The sequence below is a fragment of the Bos grunniens genome, chromosome 1 (genome assembly GCF_055505025.1).
Source record: "Bos grunniens cultivar Pamir isolate PY7600 chromosome 1, Bosgru_T2T1.0, whole genome shotgun sequence".
NCBI classification, from domain to species: domain Eukaryota; kingdom Metazoa; phylum Chordata; class Mammalia; order Artiodactyla; family Bovidae; genus Bos; species Bos grunniens.
In genome coordinates, this window is record NC_141165.1 from 48095238 (window position 1) to 48113793 (window position 18556).

General features: G+C 36.5%; 1 protein-coding gene across 3 annotated transcripts in view; it reads left to right on the forward strand.

Moving 5' to 3' along the window:
* RSRC1 (arginine and serine rich coiled-coil 1) overlaps window positions 1-18556 on the forward strand; it is a 440840-nt gene that overhangs the window by 521 nt on the left and 421763 nt on the right. For all 3 annotated transcript variants that reach the window (XM_086392028.1, XM_086392034.1, XM_086392044.1), the window contains exons 2-3: window positions 12295-12490; window positions 12783-12908. In XM_086392028.1, the coding sequence (XP_086248154.1) occupies window positions 12297-12490; window positions 12783-12908 (320 nt within the window). In that variant the 5' untranslated portion in view covers window positions 12295-12296. The remainder of the gene's footprint in view (window positions 1-12294; window positions 12491-12782; window positions 12909-18556) is intronic.

Here is an 18556-nt window from a genome sequence, read left to right on the forward strand (position 1 = left end):
CACCGCCAGTCCCTGATCTTTGATAGCCTGCCTTTGGTTTCTGGGTTTGTCTTGTAAGATGTGACTGGAGTTTGGTTACTAGTTTTAGGTGGGGTGGAGCGAGAAGGAGGCTGCAACCTGGTGTACTCTGTCCCATCCACTGTGTTACATCTACTTTAAATTCGCCTGCTCTTCCAGCTTACCCTCCCTCACTCGAATCCGCACCTCCACCCCTACCCCACCTCCTATCCTTCCTGGCTCACACTGGCATGCTGGGAAGAGAGGTGATGCAGGATGACATAGACTTCCTTCCTTAACAAATAAATATATTTGTTATATTTATTCGCCTTTAATACTCATCTCTTTCCTTGATTTCAGGACTTGTAGTCATAGACCAAGAGCACATGGCTGTCTATGGTCTATGAGAGGTTATGCACTAGTATACATGTTGCCTGCTCTTGTTTTTAGGTCAACCTTAATTTTCTTTCAGAGGTTATATATCTTTAAATGCACAGTGGAGGCCATTCCCCGCACCCCCCTCCCCCCACCCCCGCCGGCCCGCCCAGAATTAGCAGTAACTTGTGTTTCAACTGATTAGGTACTAGGTAGTTAAATAAAAGTGTTTCATGTTGTCACAAAAAAGTTTTCCAGTTGTCGTCTTTGGACTTAGCCATAAAAGCTCTATGTGAGGAAGATATGCGGTTTTTGGGTTTAAGGATTATAGCAGATATGACAGGTGCAACCTCCTGGGGAAACTGGGTATCCTTTGAGAGCCCCTTTAGCTCTAGAGTCTATAAATATTCACTTTCTTTGCAGACAAAGATTTCCTGCTAAGTGGTAGCACTTTATTACTGTATGTTCTTCAGTAAGAGGGCTAAAAATGTTTGAAACTGAAATAAAGGCAGCTGGCACCTACCAGCTTGGCTAGTCTTCCTAGTCTTACTAATTGGCCTTACCAGCTTGACTAAGCAAACAGTTGTATTATGAGTTGGAAAACTTCTCTAATAAGATTGTTATATTAGATGTATTGGTGTATTTTCCACTTTTATTTTCAAACCATTGGGAAGAAATTCCTATGACTGATAATGCTTTAATGAAAAAAGATGCCAGTCTGCAAATTTTTAGTTGTGCTGGGAGGAATGTTTTAACAATTCTGTACCTCTTGAGATTTGCTTTATTTTGCTCATTAAGCTAGAATTTTACCTTAGTTGTTTTATTGCCTTGGGTGATTCTGTACTTGTTTGTGGATTTCTTCCTATGTTAAATGATGTTAACCCCATTTTTACTTTACACCTTTGAGGTGGATTTCCCATTGAAATGACTGTTCCTCCCCCTTGCCCTTATTTGGTCATGTGTCCAAGATCAAAAAGATTATAGTTTGATAAACTAAAGAATGAGTAGTGGTGAAATAATTATAAAATGTCATGTCCTTTAGGAATATTTGTTCTCTCTAACTGCCTGCTTTCTGAAAAAGATAACTGCTTACTTTACCTTATTGATTACCAGACAAAGGAACTACTTGTGTATGCCTTTAAGCTCTCTTTTGAATGACGCATTTTGGCTTCTACATCTTCAGTCAATCACCTAAACTTTACAATATGATGATTTTGTAAATTGATGTCCTACTGTAGTCATTATTGTTATAGCTTCAATTCTGTAATGGGAGTTAGTTGGATATGGTTTATTACCATGAAACTGAAACCAGGAAGTAATAGAGACAAGTGAGAACAGAAAACTGAGAGCCTTCTCTCCCTATTTGCCTTTTCTGCTTACAGATGGATTGAAAAAGTGTTAGGTTCTGGGACTCCTAAAAATCTATGCTCAATTTATCTTTGCTCTTACTGGAAAGAGCTATTAATGCATCTTGCCATGTGTTATACTTACCAATGGAGTTAAATAAAAACAGTTCTTCCTTACTGGAAATGTGTGCTATAATATAAATCAACCACTATGACTTGAATGAGCAAATTACATGCTAGTGACATTATGGAAATCCAGTGATAAGTATATAGGGTAGTGAGTAGGAATTCAGTACTGTCATTGATGAGAAGACAGTTTTTGGACCTACCTTTGATTTGTTCTTAGTGTTCAGTTCCTTTTCTGAATAAGTATTTGAGTTTATTTATAATAAAGAAATGTAATGACTTTTTGTTTCTCTTATTGAGATTAATTATACTTTGGTGTGATTTTTTTGAAATGTAAATGCATCACCAGAAAAAGTATTTATAAATTTATGACTGATTTTTTAATCATTTTTTCATTTGGTTACTCTAAGGAAGGATTGTATATCTTCCATTAACTTTTCTGAGTTAAATGTAATCATTCTTCTAATATGGATGAATTACATTATTTGACATTAAAGAATAGAAAAATGTATACCCACCTCTCAGTCTCTTTTTTTGGTCATCAGCAAGATACATAATTAGATGTATGTCCTTTTCTTTTTTTCCTACTTCTTCATGCCTTATGTAGGTACTTAAGCTGGACGAAAATGTAGAATAAAAATGACTATAGGTACCTTAGAGTAGTAGGTCTCATGCTTTTTAGATTTAAGATCCCTTTACATGCTTAAAAATTATAGAGAACCCCACAGACTTTTATCTACATGGGCTATATCTAGAAATATTGCCTTTCTAGTAATTAAAACAAAAATTTGAAGTATTTATTAATTAGTCCACATACAAATAACAGTAATAAATCCATTACTTGGTAACATAAATAACATATTTGATGTGAAAGATAGCTATATTTTCCAAAACAAAAGTGAAAAAAGTGGCATTATTTTTCCTTTCCAGACAGCAAATCTCTACTGTCTGGCTTAATAGAAGACAACTGGATTCTTGTATCTGCTTTCACATTCAGTCTATTGTGATGACTTTTTGAATGAATTATATGAAGAAAATCCGGATTTCACACAGATAACGCTGTTGGAAAAAATAGTATTTTAATACCCTTTTCAGATAATTACTTCCTTAATACTGTGCCATAACTTGACAGGTAGTAGTTTCTTAAACATTTGTTGCAATGTGGTATTTGAAACGATGTCAATGACCTTTTCATGCTCTGTTACATTAAAGTCTATCGGTTTGTCTCCTACCCTGAATGGATATTTTACTCATAACATGAGTCTGTGACATCGTACATTGGCTTATTGGAAAATACTGGTTCAGTGAGTTATGTGTAGCTTCTAAATATAGACAAACTTTTCATTATATAATTTAAAAATTCCAATTTGTTAATATCACCATTGACCTCATCAAAGAAATCTTTAAGTGCTGAGAAGTTGTCAGTCTCATGGTGACAAATACAAGTTATCCAACATTTTGATTTTTGTTTGAGCGCTCAAATTTTTTTGTGTTAGTATTATATTTTATTTTTAATCTATTTTTAAATTGGAGGCAAATTGCTTTACAATGTTGTGTTGGTTTCTGCCATAGAACAATGCATTATCAGTCATAATTATATATATTGCCTCCCTTACCTACCCTATCCCATCCCTCTAGGTCATCACGGAGTGCCAGACTGGGCTCCCTGTGTTATATAGGAACTTACCACTAGCTGTTTTACACATGATAGTGTATAAATGTCAATACCACTTTCTCAGTCTGTCTCATCCTTTCTTTCCTCTGCTGTGTCCACACGTTTGTTCTCTCCATCTGCCTCTCCATTCCTTCCCTACAAATAGGTTCATCAGTAACATTTTTCTAGATTCCATATATATTCGTTAATTGAGAGATCAGATTTTATCACTGGCAACAAATTGACAGTTTCCTTAAAGGATAGACTCCTTTAATTCATTCTTGAGAAAATGTCACATGCCCATGTCTGAATAATCACAGTCAGTTCTTTTAAATAGTGTTTCACAATAAAAGCAGCTAGTTCAACTTGTTATTCAGCTGCACAAATGTTTCCTCAAGATAACCTGTTGTTCTTTAGTTTCTGTGTTTCCTATTTCATCACACAGAATATTAAGATGTGTTCTCAAGGGTTGAAATTTATAGAATTAATGATTTTACTGCTTTATCAAGGACATACCTAAGTGAAACTGCCTTTCTTTAAAAAACAACAACAACAACTGTATATTGCAGTGAAGAATTCAGTGACTGTTAGTAGTTTGGTCCCATTACCTTGATTCCTGTTAAAGCACCAGCAATTTTGCCTACCACTGCTTCTACATCATCAGCACAAAAGTCAACACAGTAAAAAGGTAAATCAAGTTTTAGCGTCGTAATAAAACTAGTTTTGGCTGGTTGGATCCCTTCAGGTCTTAGGAATAACCTGGGGTCTACAGAACCGATTGGGAACTACTATTAAACTAGAATGTAAACTCCTTGAGGGCAAGGATTTTTCTCTCTTGTTCATTGATGTATTCCTTATACCTTGGCATGCTATCACTCTGGGACTTTTTAACCTATCTCAAGTGTTATTTCTGAATCTGGGTCATCTTTATTCACTCTGTCTTTCTGTTGGAGCACATCCTTCAATACCTTCCTAAAAAAGGTTGAGCTTAAGGTATAATTGGAGCCCTTGCATATCTGAAAATGTCTTTATTCTGATCTCATATTAGATCTATGCTTCAGCTGAATATACATTCTAGTTTGAAAATGATTTTCAATTAAAACTCTGAAGGCAAGTCTCCATTGTTTGCTGTGTTGCTGCTGAGAAGCCCTATGCCTTTTACCATTTTTTACCTTTAGAAGTTTCTAGGTTCTTCTTTGTATTTCTCGTTTCTGAAGTTTTATGAAGTATGTCAGGTATAGGTCTTCTCAAATTCATTGTCCCAGGGACTTAGGGCAATTCATGTCTTTCAATTCTGTAAATTTTAAAAATTATTCTTTGGATAGTTTTCTGTTTTCTATGCTCTGTTTCTTTCTGGAATATATGTTAATTGGATATTGGACTTCCTGGGTTGATCCTCTTTTACCTCCTATTTTTTAAATCTTTTTCTTTCTACTTTTCATGAGCCCTTTGATAGTATCCTCTGACCCTATTGTGTTACTTACAACTTATTGTTTGTTTAAATTCCAAGATTTCTCTCCTATTCTATGGCTGTTCCTCCTATTCTTGTTTGGATCATCTTCTCATACATTTCTGAGGATAGTGTTTTGTTTGAAGTTTTCTTGCATGTTCCTGGCTTACTATGAGTTGCTTGTTTTTCTGCTTGGCTTCTGTCTCTTATGATGAAGAGTTTCATCATGTGATTTGTTTTCTTTTGTTGTATAATTACTAAAAAGTTACCAGAAGAAACCTTTGTAGAAAAAAGTTTACTGTGGGGAATTTCAGTGGTTAAGACTCCATACTCTTGCTGCTGCGGACACGGGTTTGGTGCCTGGTCAAGGAACTAGGATCCCACAAGCCGTGTGGCAGGGCCAAAGCAAAAAGAAGTATTAAAAAAAAAGTTTGCTGTGTTTAAGGTTTGGGCTTGTTAACTGGTGGACTTGGTTTTAATATGGCTTCTTCCAGGTACAGTTTAGTTTTTGGAGAAAAGAATACTCTGAATTCTTGGAGCCAAGTACACACAAAGTGAAGTGAAATTGCTCAGTCATGTCAGACTCTTTGCGACCCCATGGACTATAGCCTACCAAGCTCCTCTGTCCATGGGATTTTCCAGGCAATGGTACTGGAGTGGATTGCCATTTCCTTCTCCAGAGGATCTTCCCAACCCAGGGCTCGAAGCAGGGTCTCCTGCATTGTAGACAGGCGCTTTACTGTCTGAGCCACCAGGGAAGTCCACATAGGTGATGGTATTTATTGTTAGATGGTTCACTTAATCCCTTTAACTTTTAGTGGAACATTTCTCTGCCCTCTTTTCCTGTACCCCTGGACCTGGTGCTTCACTGTTTCATCATTTTTCTAAAATAAACCACCTCTCCTTCTGGGAATGGGGAATAGCAGTCCCCCATGATGCTAAAGCTGAAACTCAGTGCTTTGGCCACCTCATGCGAAGAGCTGACTCATTGGAAAAGACTCTGATGCTGGGGGGGATTGGGGGCAGGAGGAAAAGGGGACAACAGAGGATGAGATGGCTGGATGGCATCACCGACTCAATGGACATGAGTTTGGGTAAACGCTGGGAGTTGGTGATGGACAGGGAGGCCTGGTGTTCTGTGATTCATGGGGTCGCAAAGAGTCGGACACAACTGAGCGACTGAACTGAACTGATCTGGTTGAATGGCATAGGGGACCTGAGCAATTACTTCTTTTATAGAATTTCAACCAATTCCTTTGTTTTTTAGTTCTGTGCCTCATTGTGCCTGCTGTGGTATCTGGTGTCTCAAATTCCTGATCCTTTCTGATTTTTGCTATGTGAATTGGCTTTTCTTCAATTGGAAATCTCTGCAGTTGCTTGATGTTCAGCATTCTTAGTTCTAAATCCTGCATCTGTTTTTTATTTGCTAAAAATTTGTTGACATATCTTGTCTACTGTTCCTGTAGTTTTCTCCTCTGGTCTTGTTTATCCTCTTTATACTTTTTTATCCTTTACTATAATGTTAGTATTTTTTAAACCAGGTAATAAATAAAAACCCATCTTAATTTGGTTATTTGCAAGTAGAGAAAATTCTTAACTGTTTAAAGGTTGAAACAAGAAAGAAAGAAAAAGGAAATTAGAATGCTTAGATGATCAATATTATCAATTATATACAAATTCCTTAATGAAATACATATATACGTATATACATACATATATACATATACAGAGATATGTGGTTATATATGATATATAATGGCTATATGGATATAAATATGTAAATACATGTTATTGTTGTTTTTAGTCACTAAGTCGTGTCTGACTCTTTGCGACCCCATAAACTACAGTATGCCAGGCTTCCCTGACTTCACTGTCTCTTGGAGTTTGCTCAAATTCATGTTCATTGAGTCAGTGATGCCAGCCAACTGTCTCATCCTCTGTTACCTCCTTCTCCTCTTGCCCTCAGTCTTTCCCAGCATCAGGGTCTTTTCCAGTGAGTTGGCTCTTTGTATCAGGTGGCCAAAGTATTGGAGTTTCAGCTTCAGCATCATTCTTTCCAATGAATATTCAGGGTTGATTTCCTTTAGGATTGACTGGTTTGATCTCCTTGCAGTCCAAGGGACTCTCAAGAACTTCTGCAGCACCATGTTTCGAAAACATTGATTCTTTGGCACTGGTGCTTAGGCTTCTTTATGGTCCAACTCTCACATCTGTACGTGACTATGGGAAAAACCATAGCTTTCACTGTGTGGACCTTTGGTGCTAAAGTGATGTCTCTGCTTTGTAATAAGCTGTCTAGGATTGTCGTAGCTTTTATTCCAAGGAGCAAGCGTCTTTTAATTTCATGGATACAGTCTCTGTCCGCAGTGATTTTGGAGCCCAAGAAAAAACCTGTCACTGTTTGCACTTTTTCCCCATCTGTTTGCCATAAAGTGATGGGACTGGATGCCATGGTCTTTGTTTTTTGAATGTTGAGCTTTAAGCCAGCTTTTTTCACTCCCCTCTTTTACTCTCATCAAGAGGATCTTTAGTTTATTATATACACACATTTAAATATATATGTATGTATGTACATATATACTGTATGTATATATAAGATTTCATAATTGTAGTATTTTGAGAGCTGGAGAGGATCATGGTGATCTTACATGAAGTGCAGTTTTGTTTTCAATGAGGAAACTGGCTTAGATGTGCTAGTGATTTACTGAGCTTTTCAAAACCAAGTTTTTCCAATGTTCAGTTGAACTGTGAAATGTTAGAAATGTGAACAGCTTTGAGGTTCAGAACTATATTTAAAGTCTAATTCTGGCTCCAGGTAAATAGCTTTAAGTTTTGAATTGAGTTACAACAGTGACTTTCAATTAGAATTGCATTATAGTCAAGGAAGGGATGGCTCACTTGGTTCTGAAAACAAAGCTGTAATTTAATGTATTGCTTTTTTTTAGAGTAATGATATTTAACTTAATTTAAATAAATATTAAGATGAAGTGTGAGATTTTTGTTTATCTGATTCATTAACTATCCTACCTATTAGGAAAGATGGATCTTGCTTTTATGTGACATCCAAAGATAGCTAATATCTATTTTAGTAAAAAAATAAGATTCCATATGAGAATCTAACTTTAAAGTAAGACAAGTAGGCTTCTTATCAGTTATTGTCTAAATATAAAAACTTTATATTCTATATGTTTTTTCTTTTGTATAGTAAATATACCATAGCCATATAGAATACAGTTAAAAAAGAGAAAAAAATTACCCAATTTCCTTACTTAAATATTTATCACTTGTCTTCATTTTTGCTTTTACTCATATGCATATATTTTCTTACATTGTGGTCTCTCTACATGCAGTTTTAATTGTATTTGTTTATTGTATTTGTTTTTGGCTGTGCTGGATCTTTGTTTCTGCAGAAGCTTTTCTCTTCTTGCAGTACATGGTCTTCTTATTGTGGTGACTTCTCTTGTTTCGGAGCACAGACTCTAGTGTGCTCAGTAGCTGTCGCTTATGGGCTCAGTAGCTGTGGTTCCCGGTTTCTAGAGCACACTCAGGGGTTGTGGGGCACGGGCTTAGTTGCTCCGGGGCATGTGGTATCCTCTTGGATCAGGGGTCAAACCCATGTCTCTTGCATTGGTAGGTGGATTCATTACCATTAAGCCACCAAGGAAGCCCTCTGTACATACAGTTTTAGATAATGCTACAATGAATATCTTCATGAATATATCTTTTAAGGAAAACTTTGCAGATATATGCCTAGAAATAAGATTGCTTTGTCAAAGAAGCATCAACATTTTTAAAACTCTTTATTTAAATTGTTTAATTGCTTTCTGGAAGGATTTTTTCACCACTTTTATGGGTACTAGCAATGTGAACAGTTAGACTTCATTTTTGATATTTTAGTTAACAATACTTCATCAACTTTGGTACATTAGTTAACATTTCCTTTCTCATATTTTATGAGTTACATGATAATGGTGTATTGTTTCAGTTTGCACTTTGTTGATGATTAATGAGGTCTTATCCATTTGAAATTTTAGAATTTTCAGTTCAGTTCAGTTCAGTCTGACTCTTTGCGACCCCATGAACCACAGCATGCCAGGCCTCCCTGTCCATCACCAACTCCCGGAGTCCATCCAAACCCATGTCCATCAAGTCGGTGATGCCATCCAACCATCTCATCCTCTGTCCTCCCCGTCTCCTCCTGCCCTCAATCTTTCCCAGCATCAGGGTCTTTTCAAATGAGTCAGCTCTTCACATGAGGTGGCCAAAGTACTGGAGTTTCAGCTTCAGCATCAGTCCTTCCAAGGAATATTCAGGACTGATCTCCTTTAGGATGGACTGGTTGGATCTCCCTGCAGTCCAAGGGACTCTCAAGAGTCTTCTCCAACACCACAGTTCAAAAGCATCAATTCTTTGGCACTCAGCTTTCTTTATAGTCCAACTCTCACCTCCATACATGACCACTGAAAAAACCATAGCCTTGACTAGATGGACCTTTGTTGGCAAAGTAATGTCTTTGCTTCTTAATATGCTGTCTAGGTTGGTCATAACTTTCCTTCCAAGGAGTAAGAGTCTTTTAATTTCATGGCTGCAGTCACCATCTGCAGTGATTTTGGAGCCCAGAAAAATAAAGCCAGCCACTGTTTCCCCATCTATTTGCCATGAAGTGGTGGGACTGGATGCCGTGATCTTTGTTTTCTGAATGTTGAGCTTTAAGCCAACTTTTTCACTTTCCTCTTTCACTTTCATCAAGAGGCTTTTTAGTTCTTCTTCACTTTCTGCCATAAGGGTGGTATCATCTGCATATCTGAGGTTATTGATATTTCTCCCAGCAATCTTGATTCCAGTTTGTGCTTCCTCCAGCCCAGCGTTTCTCATGACGTACTCTGCATATGAGTTAAATAAGCAGGGTGACAATATACAGCCTTGACGTACTCCTTTTCCTATTTGGAACCAGTCTGTTGTTCCATGTCCAGTTCTAACTGTTGCTTCCTGACCTGCATACGGGTTTCTCAAGAGGCAGGTCAGGTGGTCTGATATTCCCATCTCTTGAGGTATTTTCCACAGTTTGTTGTGATCCACACAGTCAAAGGCTTTGGCATAGTCAATGAAGCAGAAATAGATGTTTTTCTGGAACTCTCTTGCTTTTTCGATGATCCAGCGGATGTTGGCAATTTGATCTCTGGTTCCTCTGCCTTTTCTAAATCCAGCTTGAACATCTGGAAGTTCATGGTTCATATCCTGTTGAAGCCTGGCTTGGAGAATTTTAAGCATTACTTTACTAGTGTGTGAGATGAGTACAATTGTGTGGTAGTTTGAGCATTGTTTGGCACTGCCATTCTTTGGGATTGGAATGAAAACTGACCTTTTCCAGTCCTGTGGCCACTGCTGAGTTTTCCAAATTTGCTGGCATATTGAATGCAGCAGTTTCACAGCATCATCTTTCAGGATTTGAAATAGCTCAACTGGAATTCCTGGAGAAGGCAATGGCACCCCACTCTAGTACTCTTGCCTGGAGGATCCCATGGATGGAGGAGCCTCGTGCACTGCAGTCCATGGGGTCGCTAGGAGTTGGATACGACTGAGCGACTTCACTTTCACTTTTTACTTTCATGCATTGGAGAAGGAAATGGCAACCCACTCCAGTGTTCTTGCGTGGAGAATCCCAAGGACAGGGGAGCCTGGTGGGCTGCCGTCTCTGGGGTCACACAGAGTCGGACACGACTGAAGCTGCAGCAGCAGCAACCGGAATTCCATCACCTCCACTAGCTTTGTTCATAGTGATGCTTCCTAAGGCCCACTTGACTTCACATTCCAGGATGTCTGGTTCTAGGTAAGTGATTATCACCATCGTGATTATCTTGGTCATGAAGATCTTTTTTGTACAGTTCTTCTGTGTATTCTTGCCACCTCTTCTTAATATCTTCTGCTTCTGTTAGGTCCCTGCCAATTCTGTCCTTTATTGTGCCCATCTTTGCATGAAATGTTCCTTTGGTATCTCTAATTTTCTTGAAGAGAACTCTAGTCTTTCCCATTCTGTTGTTTTCCTCTATTTCTTTGCATTGATTGCTGAGGAAGGCTTTCGTATCTCTCCTTGCTGTTCTTTGGAACTCTGCATTCAAATGGGTGTATATCTTTCCTTTTCTCCTTTGCTTTTCGCTTTGCTTCTTTTCACAGCTATTTGTAAGACCTCCTCAGACAGTCATTTTGCTTTTTTGCCTTTCTTTTTCTTGGGCATGGTCTTGATTCCTGTCTCCTGTACAATGTCACAAACCTCCATCCATAGTTCATCAGGCACTCTGACTATTAGATCTAGACCCTTAAAAATACTTCTTACTTCCACTGTATAGTCATAAAGGATTTGATTTGGGTCATACCTGAATGGTCTAGTGGTTTTCCCCACTTTCTTCAATTTAAGTATGAATTTGGCAATAAGGAGTTCATGATCTGAGCCACAGTCAGCTCTCAGTCTTGTTTTTCCTGACTGTATAGAGCTTCTCCATCTTTGGCTGCAAAGAATACAATCAATCTGATTTCTGTGTCAACCATCTGGTGATGTCCATGCATAGAGTATTCTCTTGTTTTGTTGGAAGAAGGTGTTTGCTATGACCAGTGCGTTCTTTTGGCAGAACTCTATTAGCCTTTGCCCTGCTTCATTCTGTACTCCAAGGATAAATTTGCCTGTTATTCCAGGTGTTTCTTGACTTCCTACTTTCTATACGTTCCAGTCCCCTATAATGAAAAGGACATCTTTTTTGGGTGTTAGTTCTAGAAGGTCTTGTAGGTCTTCATAGAACCGTTCAACTTCAGCTTCTTCAGCATTACTGGTTGGGGCAGAGACTTAGATTACCGTGATTTTGAATGGTTTGCCTTGGAAAGAAACAGAGATAAAAAATTTCTGATAGCTTGAACAGAGATGAAAATTTTACAATTTTCAGTTAGGAAAGTTTAACTGTAAAAGATAGTAAAATATCTTTTATCTTTAGAGAATGTGAGAATATAAGATTAGATAGTTGATCCCTAAACCAAGTATCATATAATTAATGATAAATGCAACTTGAACTATAAGAAAATTGTTGTAAGGAACCACCCTCAGGGTTGCCAGTTTTGGAGACATTTAAAAAAATTTAGGACGAGTTTACTTTATTCATAAATTGTGAAAACAGTAAACTGATAGTGCTAGAAGACTGTACTGGAGCTGTTTCACATGTCTTGTTAAGATTGGTACATTTAAATTTTACTTTACTAAGACATTTAAAATTTTTACAGATACAAAAAAATTACTATATTAAATTTCATCCATTGTTCCATTATGTTGGAAATAATTTTCTTTGAATTTAAACCTGTAGAAATGGGCCGCCGGTCATCAGATACTGAAGAAGAAAGCAGAAGCAAGAGAAAAAAGAAACACCGTAGACGATCTTCTTCCAGTAGTTCTTCAGATAGTAGAACGTACAGCCGAAAGAAAGGTGGAAGGAGATCAAGGTCAAAGTCAAGATCTTGGTCCAGAGATCTTCAGCCTCGCTCACATTCTTATGATAGAAGGTGATTTTTGTAATTTTTACTTATGTAGTAGCAAGAGTGACATTCCTTATAATTCATATGGTTTTGTACTTTGAAATTTTATGGGTAAAATATTTTTCTTTTTGTAGTTATATATTTATGAGGTTTAAGTCTCAACCCAAAGATTTTATTTTGTTTTCTTCCAGACCTAGCCCATAGGTCTTCATCCTTTGTCTATTCTTTGTAGATAAGCCTATAAACCAGTATAGTTCTCATAACATAGTATCTAGTAACATTTTGAAGGCAAGTAATATTTGATTATGTTCTTTTTCAGACGCAGACATCGATCAAGCAGTAGCTCTTCTTATGGCTCTAGAAGAAAACGAAGTCAAAGTCGTTCAAGGGGTCGAGGAAAATCATACAGAGTTCAGAGGTCTAGGTCAAAAAGTAGAACAAGAAGGTATGCCATATCAACTATTTACTGCTTTGTAACAAAATTTAGTGACTTAAAGCAATAATCATTTATTTTTCCCTCCATTTTACAATTCTGACTCAGCTTACCTGGCATTTCTGTTAGTTTTACCTAGGGTCACGCATGTGGTTGTAGCTTTCTGATAGCTTCGTTGAAACTGGATGGTGCAGTGTGGCTCCATTCACGTATCTGGCATTTGGTGTTGGCTGTTGACTCAGCAGCAGGGGGTCGGGTGGGGGGTGGGTGCCTTAGTTTCCCTGTGGCTTTTCATCCTTTGATAGGAATGGCTGGGCTTTTTCGCATGATAGAGGAAGTATTTCAAGAACGTAAGAACAGAAGCTGCAAAATCTCTTAAGGTTTAGCCTTAGAAATAATCCAGTGTATTTTGGAGTGACTGTGTCCCTGCTGAATTCATGTTGAAGTTTCAATCCGCAGTGTAACTGTGTTTGGAGATAGGGCCTTTATGGAGGTAATTAAAGGTAAAGTCATAAAGGTGGGTGGGGCCCTAATCCAACAGGGCTGGTGGCCTTATAAGAAGAGAGAGAGAGATCTTTCTCTCTCTTTGAGCATACACTCAAAGGAAAGGCCATGTGAGACACTGAAAAAGTGGACATCTACAAACCAGGAGGGGAGCCCTTATCAGGAACCAGATCAGCTGGCATATTGATCTTTGACTTTACGGCCTTTGTGAGATACATTTCTGTTGTTTAAGCTTCCCGGTATATGGTACTTTGTTATAGCGGCAGAACTAGTTAGTACCTGATGTCATTCCACTTGCATTTTCTGGCTGTGCTCAAGGGCCAGTAATACAGAGTGTAGTCTATCTGGAAAGAGTTGTATGTTTTGGGTAGTGCTAGAAGATATGGTTGAATAGGATGGGAACCATGGTAAGGAGGGCCCACTGTTTTTGAGAAGAAGAGTGTTAGGACAAAAACAGTGTTTTAGGAAAAGCAGTTTCTTTTGCGTAGTTTTGTATCCTGTTAGGCTCTAGTTTTGGCAGTATGTTAATTCGCAGCATGATTTTGTTTAGGCATAAAATTCTACAAGTCTCTCTGAATCTGAAGTTGGATAATAATAGTCAAGTCCAAATGTTTAGCTTTTCCGGCCTTGTACTACTACTTGGCCCCAGCCCCCTCTCCTTTGTACACACTCAACATGAAAGGAAGCCACTTTGTGTTACATGCCTTTTGTTCTCCATCCATGCCTCTGAGTTGCTTGGTTTGTTTATCTGAGCATGCTCTTTCTTCCAGTTTCTTATATTGTTTCCAATTTAAGTTTTCCTACCCCTTTAGTGTACAGGTCTGTTTAATCTTTAATTCTCTTCCTTAAATCATTTCTTAATTTTTACCTTTTCACTCCCAAGTCACATTTAATCCATCCTTTCTCATCCACCATCACATTTGACTCCTGATTCGTAAAAGTTGCATTATGAATATTATGTTGTTATTCTCATATATCGTAAACTCTTGCAGGGGAATCTTTTGGTACCAAACATTGCTTTTAGAAACTGATTATCAGAAAACAACTTCAACTGAAATTTCCTATCAGGGAGAACAGAAATAATAATCCATGCTTTTGTATTGTCTTTTTTAGTTTGTAGAGCATTTTCACATACACCTTATAAGTCAAACACAGTTTGATTTGGAAAATGCAAGCCACTGGGTTCCAAGCATCAGGCTTTTAACTTGGGGAATTAAAGGCTTATATAACTTTTGGAAGGGCTCAGGGAATTAGGGAAGCTATTACTGATTATTTTAGCCTGAAGTATGGAAGCTGCTTATTTTTTTAAGAACTTTTAAGAACTCTAGCTTTGTAGCACCAAAGTGTGTAGTTCTCAAGAAACTACTTACCTGGAGGCTGCTTCTCTTCTCAAGTATCTACCTGCAACTGCGTCCAGATGGGAATCTGGAGAGGTTAATTTCTTCTATTTTACAGTGCAAGGAAGGTCTGAAAAGAAATGGCAGTGGTGTCTAGTCAGCAACAAACTATCCAGCACACATTCATTTTACTACTGGTTTTGAGTTTTGTAACCCTGTCAGGCTGTCATGCAGGTTTATACCTGCATTTTGTATATGAGGAAACAAGTTCAGAGGTTTATTCAAAATAGCAATTTCTCAGTCTGTTGTATCTCTTATAATGACACTTACTTCAGCATATAACTGCAATAACCAAATAGTCTGGAGACGTTGAAAATCACTATGTTTTGAGAAAATACTTCTATCCATGTTTGATACATGACATAATTTTGGAAAATGTATTTTAAGACTTTGTTCTTCAAAATGTTTAAACTGAAAGAGTTTCTAGGTTAATCTTAATTTAACAAGAAAATTAGGCAACTCATTTCTTGAAAAGTTTAGTTAATTAAGGCTTTACTTTAAATAAAGAAGATGTAGGTACATTTGTTCCTCAGTATCTTTAGGAGATTGATTCCAGGACCTGCTGCCGATTCCAAAGTCTGAAGATGCTTGGGTCCCATAGTGGCCTTCCCTCTCCACAGTTCTGCATCTACATATCCGGCCAGCTGCAGTTTATATAGTACTGTAGTATTTATTGAAAAAAGATCTACAGTTCAAAAAATCTTCACAGTTCAAACCCACGTTGTTCAAGGGTCAACTGTAGTGAGTTTTTCAAAGAAAAAGTGTAGTACTCTGTGATTCTAAATTTTGTTAATGATCTCTGTGCTTTTTAATAAAAGAGTGATATCAGTCATGAGAAGTCAAATACTTTCACAAAACTTTGTTGTTACATGTCTAAAAAGTAATTGAAAGATGAAGCATGTTTTGAGGGATGGCAGGAAGAGAGAAGTCAAATATTTAAAGTTTGCTGCAAGTTTCCATGGATTAGTTATAGAGTAATTGATGATTTTGCTTTTTAGTGCAATTTTTATGTTCTTCTCAAAGTACTCAAGTTGTGACATGTATCATATCACTTCCTTTTACAACAGTGAGAAGCCTACTGTTATTCACAGTATATTTACTTATTTCCTCAATTTTAGAATACACAGAATGTAGTTACAGAACTGCTTATATGTACCACTATAAAAAACAAACTTATCTCAAAGTAGAATTGCTGAATTTTTTTTGAGGTGCCTGTATCAATTTACATTCCCACCAAAGTACATCCTTGGCAACATGTTATTTGTTTTCTTTTGATTAAAGCCATTCTGACAGGTGTGAGAGGCTATCTCATTGTGGTTTTGATTTGCATTTTCCTCATGATTAGTGATATTGAGCATCTTTTCACGTGTCTGTTGGTCATCTGTATGTCTTTGAAAAAATGTCTGTTTGGGTCCTCTGCCTATTTTGTAGTCTAGTTTGTTTTTTTGATGTTAAGTTGTATGAGTTCATTGTATATTTTGGATATTAACCAGTTATCAGATATATCATTTGCAAATATCTTCTACAATTCAGCAGGCTGCCTTTTTGTTTTGTTGATAGTTTCCTTTGTTGTGCGAAAGTTTTTTAGTTTTGTGTAGTCCTATTTGTTTATTTTGGCTTTTGTTTCCTTTGCTCAAAGAGACTTGTCCAAAAAATATTGCTAGGACCAATGTCAAAAAAGCATACTGCTTCTTCTAGAAGTTTTATGGTTTCAAATCTTACATTTAAACCGTTAATCCATTTTCAGTGTATGTTTGTGTATGGTATGAAAAAATAGTCCAGTTTGATTATTTTGCATGTAATTGTCCAGTTTTTCTACACCACTTATTGCAGAGGTTGTCTTTCCCTTAGTGTATGTTCTTATCTTCTTTGTTGTAAATTAATTACCCTTGTAAGTGTGGTTTCATTTCTGGGCTGTCTATTTTCCACTGATCTATGTGTTTGTTTTTAGGCCAAACCTATATTGTTTTGATGATTATAGCTTTGTAATATAGATTGAAATCGGGAAGCACAATTCCTCCAACTTTTTCTTTTTTCTCAAGATTGTTTGGCTATTGAGGTTTTTTTGTGTTTCCATACAAATTTTTTGGATTGTTCTACTTCTGTGAAAATACCATTGGAATTTTGATAGAGATTGCATTGAATCTGTATATTATTTTGGGTAGTATGGATTATGTTAATTTTACACCCTGCTACCTTACTCAGTTCTTTTATTGTTTGAATTAGTTTTAGTATTGATTCTCTAGGGTTTGTCACATAGTGTCATATTCTCTGCAAATAGATATGATTTTGCTTCTTTTCCAATTTTTATTCTTCCGTTTGCTTTCTCTCATCTAATTACATTGGCTTTTACTTCCAGTAAAATATTGAATACCAGAGGAGGTGATATACATCCTTATCTTTTTCCTGATTTTAGTGTAAATGCACCTGTGCCCAGTCGCTAAGTCATGTCAGATTTTTTGTGACCTCAGTGACTGTAATCTACCAGGTTCCTCTCTACATGGGATTCTCCAGGCAAGAATACTGGAGATGGAAATAGCAACCCACTCCAGTATTCTTACCTGGAGAATCCCATGGGGATTTATTTATATGATTATACGAATATATATATATATATATGATAATATAATATAATATTATATATATATATATATATGATCATGTTCAGAGAGGATCTGTAACTTTGTTTTTATTTTTTCCAGGAATGGATATTGAATTTTGTTGAAGGCTTTTTCATCATCTGTGAATAGAATCAAGTTTTTTTTCCCCCCTTAGATCTTAAGGAACTGATCTTGGTTTTCTGGATTAAATCTTAGTTGTTCCTTGTGTAGTATTTTCTTAATGTGTTCACTAATTTTTAAGGTGAGTACTTTTACAATTACAGTCATATGTGATGTTGGTCTTTTTTTTTTTGTACTGTGTTTATCAGTTATTACTTATTATTCTTGCTGCATAAAAAGAATTGGGAAGGTTTTCTGGTATTCAGAGTTGTAGATTTGTGAAACCGTCTGGGCCTGGTGCTTTTTTATTTTTTGATAACTTTATTTCTTCAGAAATTGGTCAGTTTAAACTTTGTATTTCTTATAGACTTAATTTTGGTAAACTGTATTTTTCTGGTGTATTAACTATTTCACCTGTATTTTAAACTTTATTTGTCTAGAAATCTGCAAAGTAATTTCTTATGATTTAAGCTTTTTTCCTTCTGTTTCAATGCTTATTTTCCTCTTGTCACTTATTATTTTTTATATTTATGCTTTCTCCTTTATTTAAGTTAGTTGACTGCCTATTTTGTTAATTTAAAAGCAAACATTTAAATTGATTATTTAGATCTTTTTCTCCATTTTCTATCTTATTAATTCCTGCTTTTATTCTTATTTTCTGCTTTGTGCTTTCTTTGGTTTAGTTTGTTGTTCCTTTTCAAGTCTTTGAACTGCTAATTATTTATATTTCTGCCTCATTTCTATTGATAAAAGTGTTTAAGTGTTTAAAGTAAATGAATTTTATTTTAATTGCTGCTTCAAATATATCTCATAGATTCCTTCCAGCATGTTTTTGTGATAAATTTCAAGCATTGAGCAAAATAGAATTTTACAGTGAAGACCCATATATCTATCACCTTGATTGCCATTTTTTTTTTTTTTTACTTTACAACTTACTCATTTATCTATTTCTCTCTATCCATTAAAATATCCTAATTTTTTTATGCATTACCAGTTGCAGACATTAGTAGGCTTTCCCCTTAAATCTTTAGCATGCTTA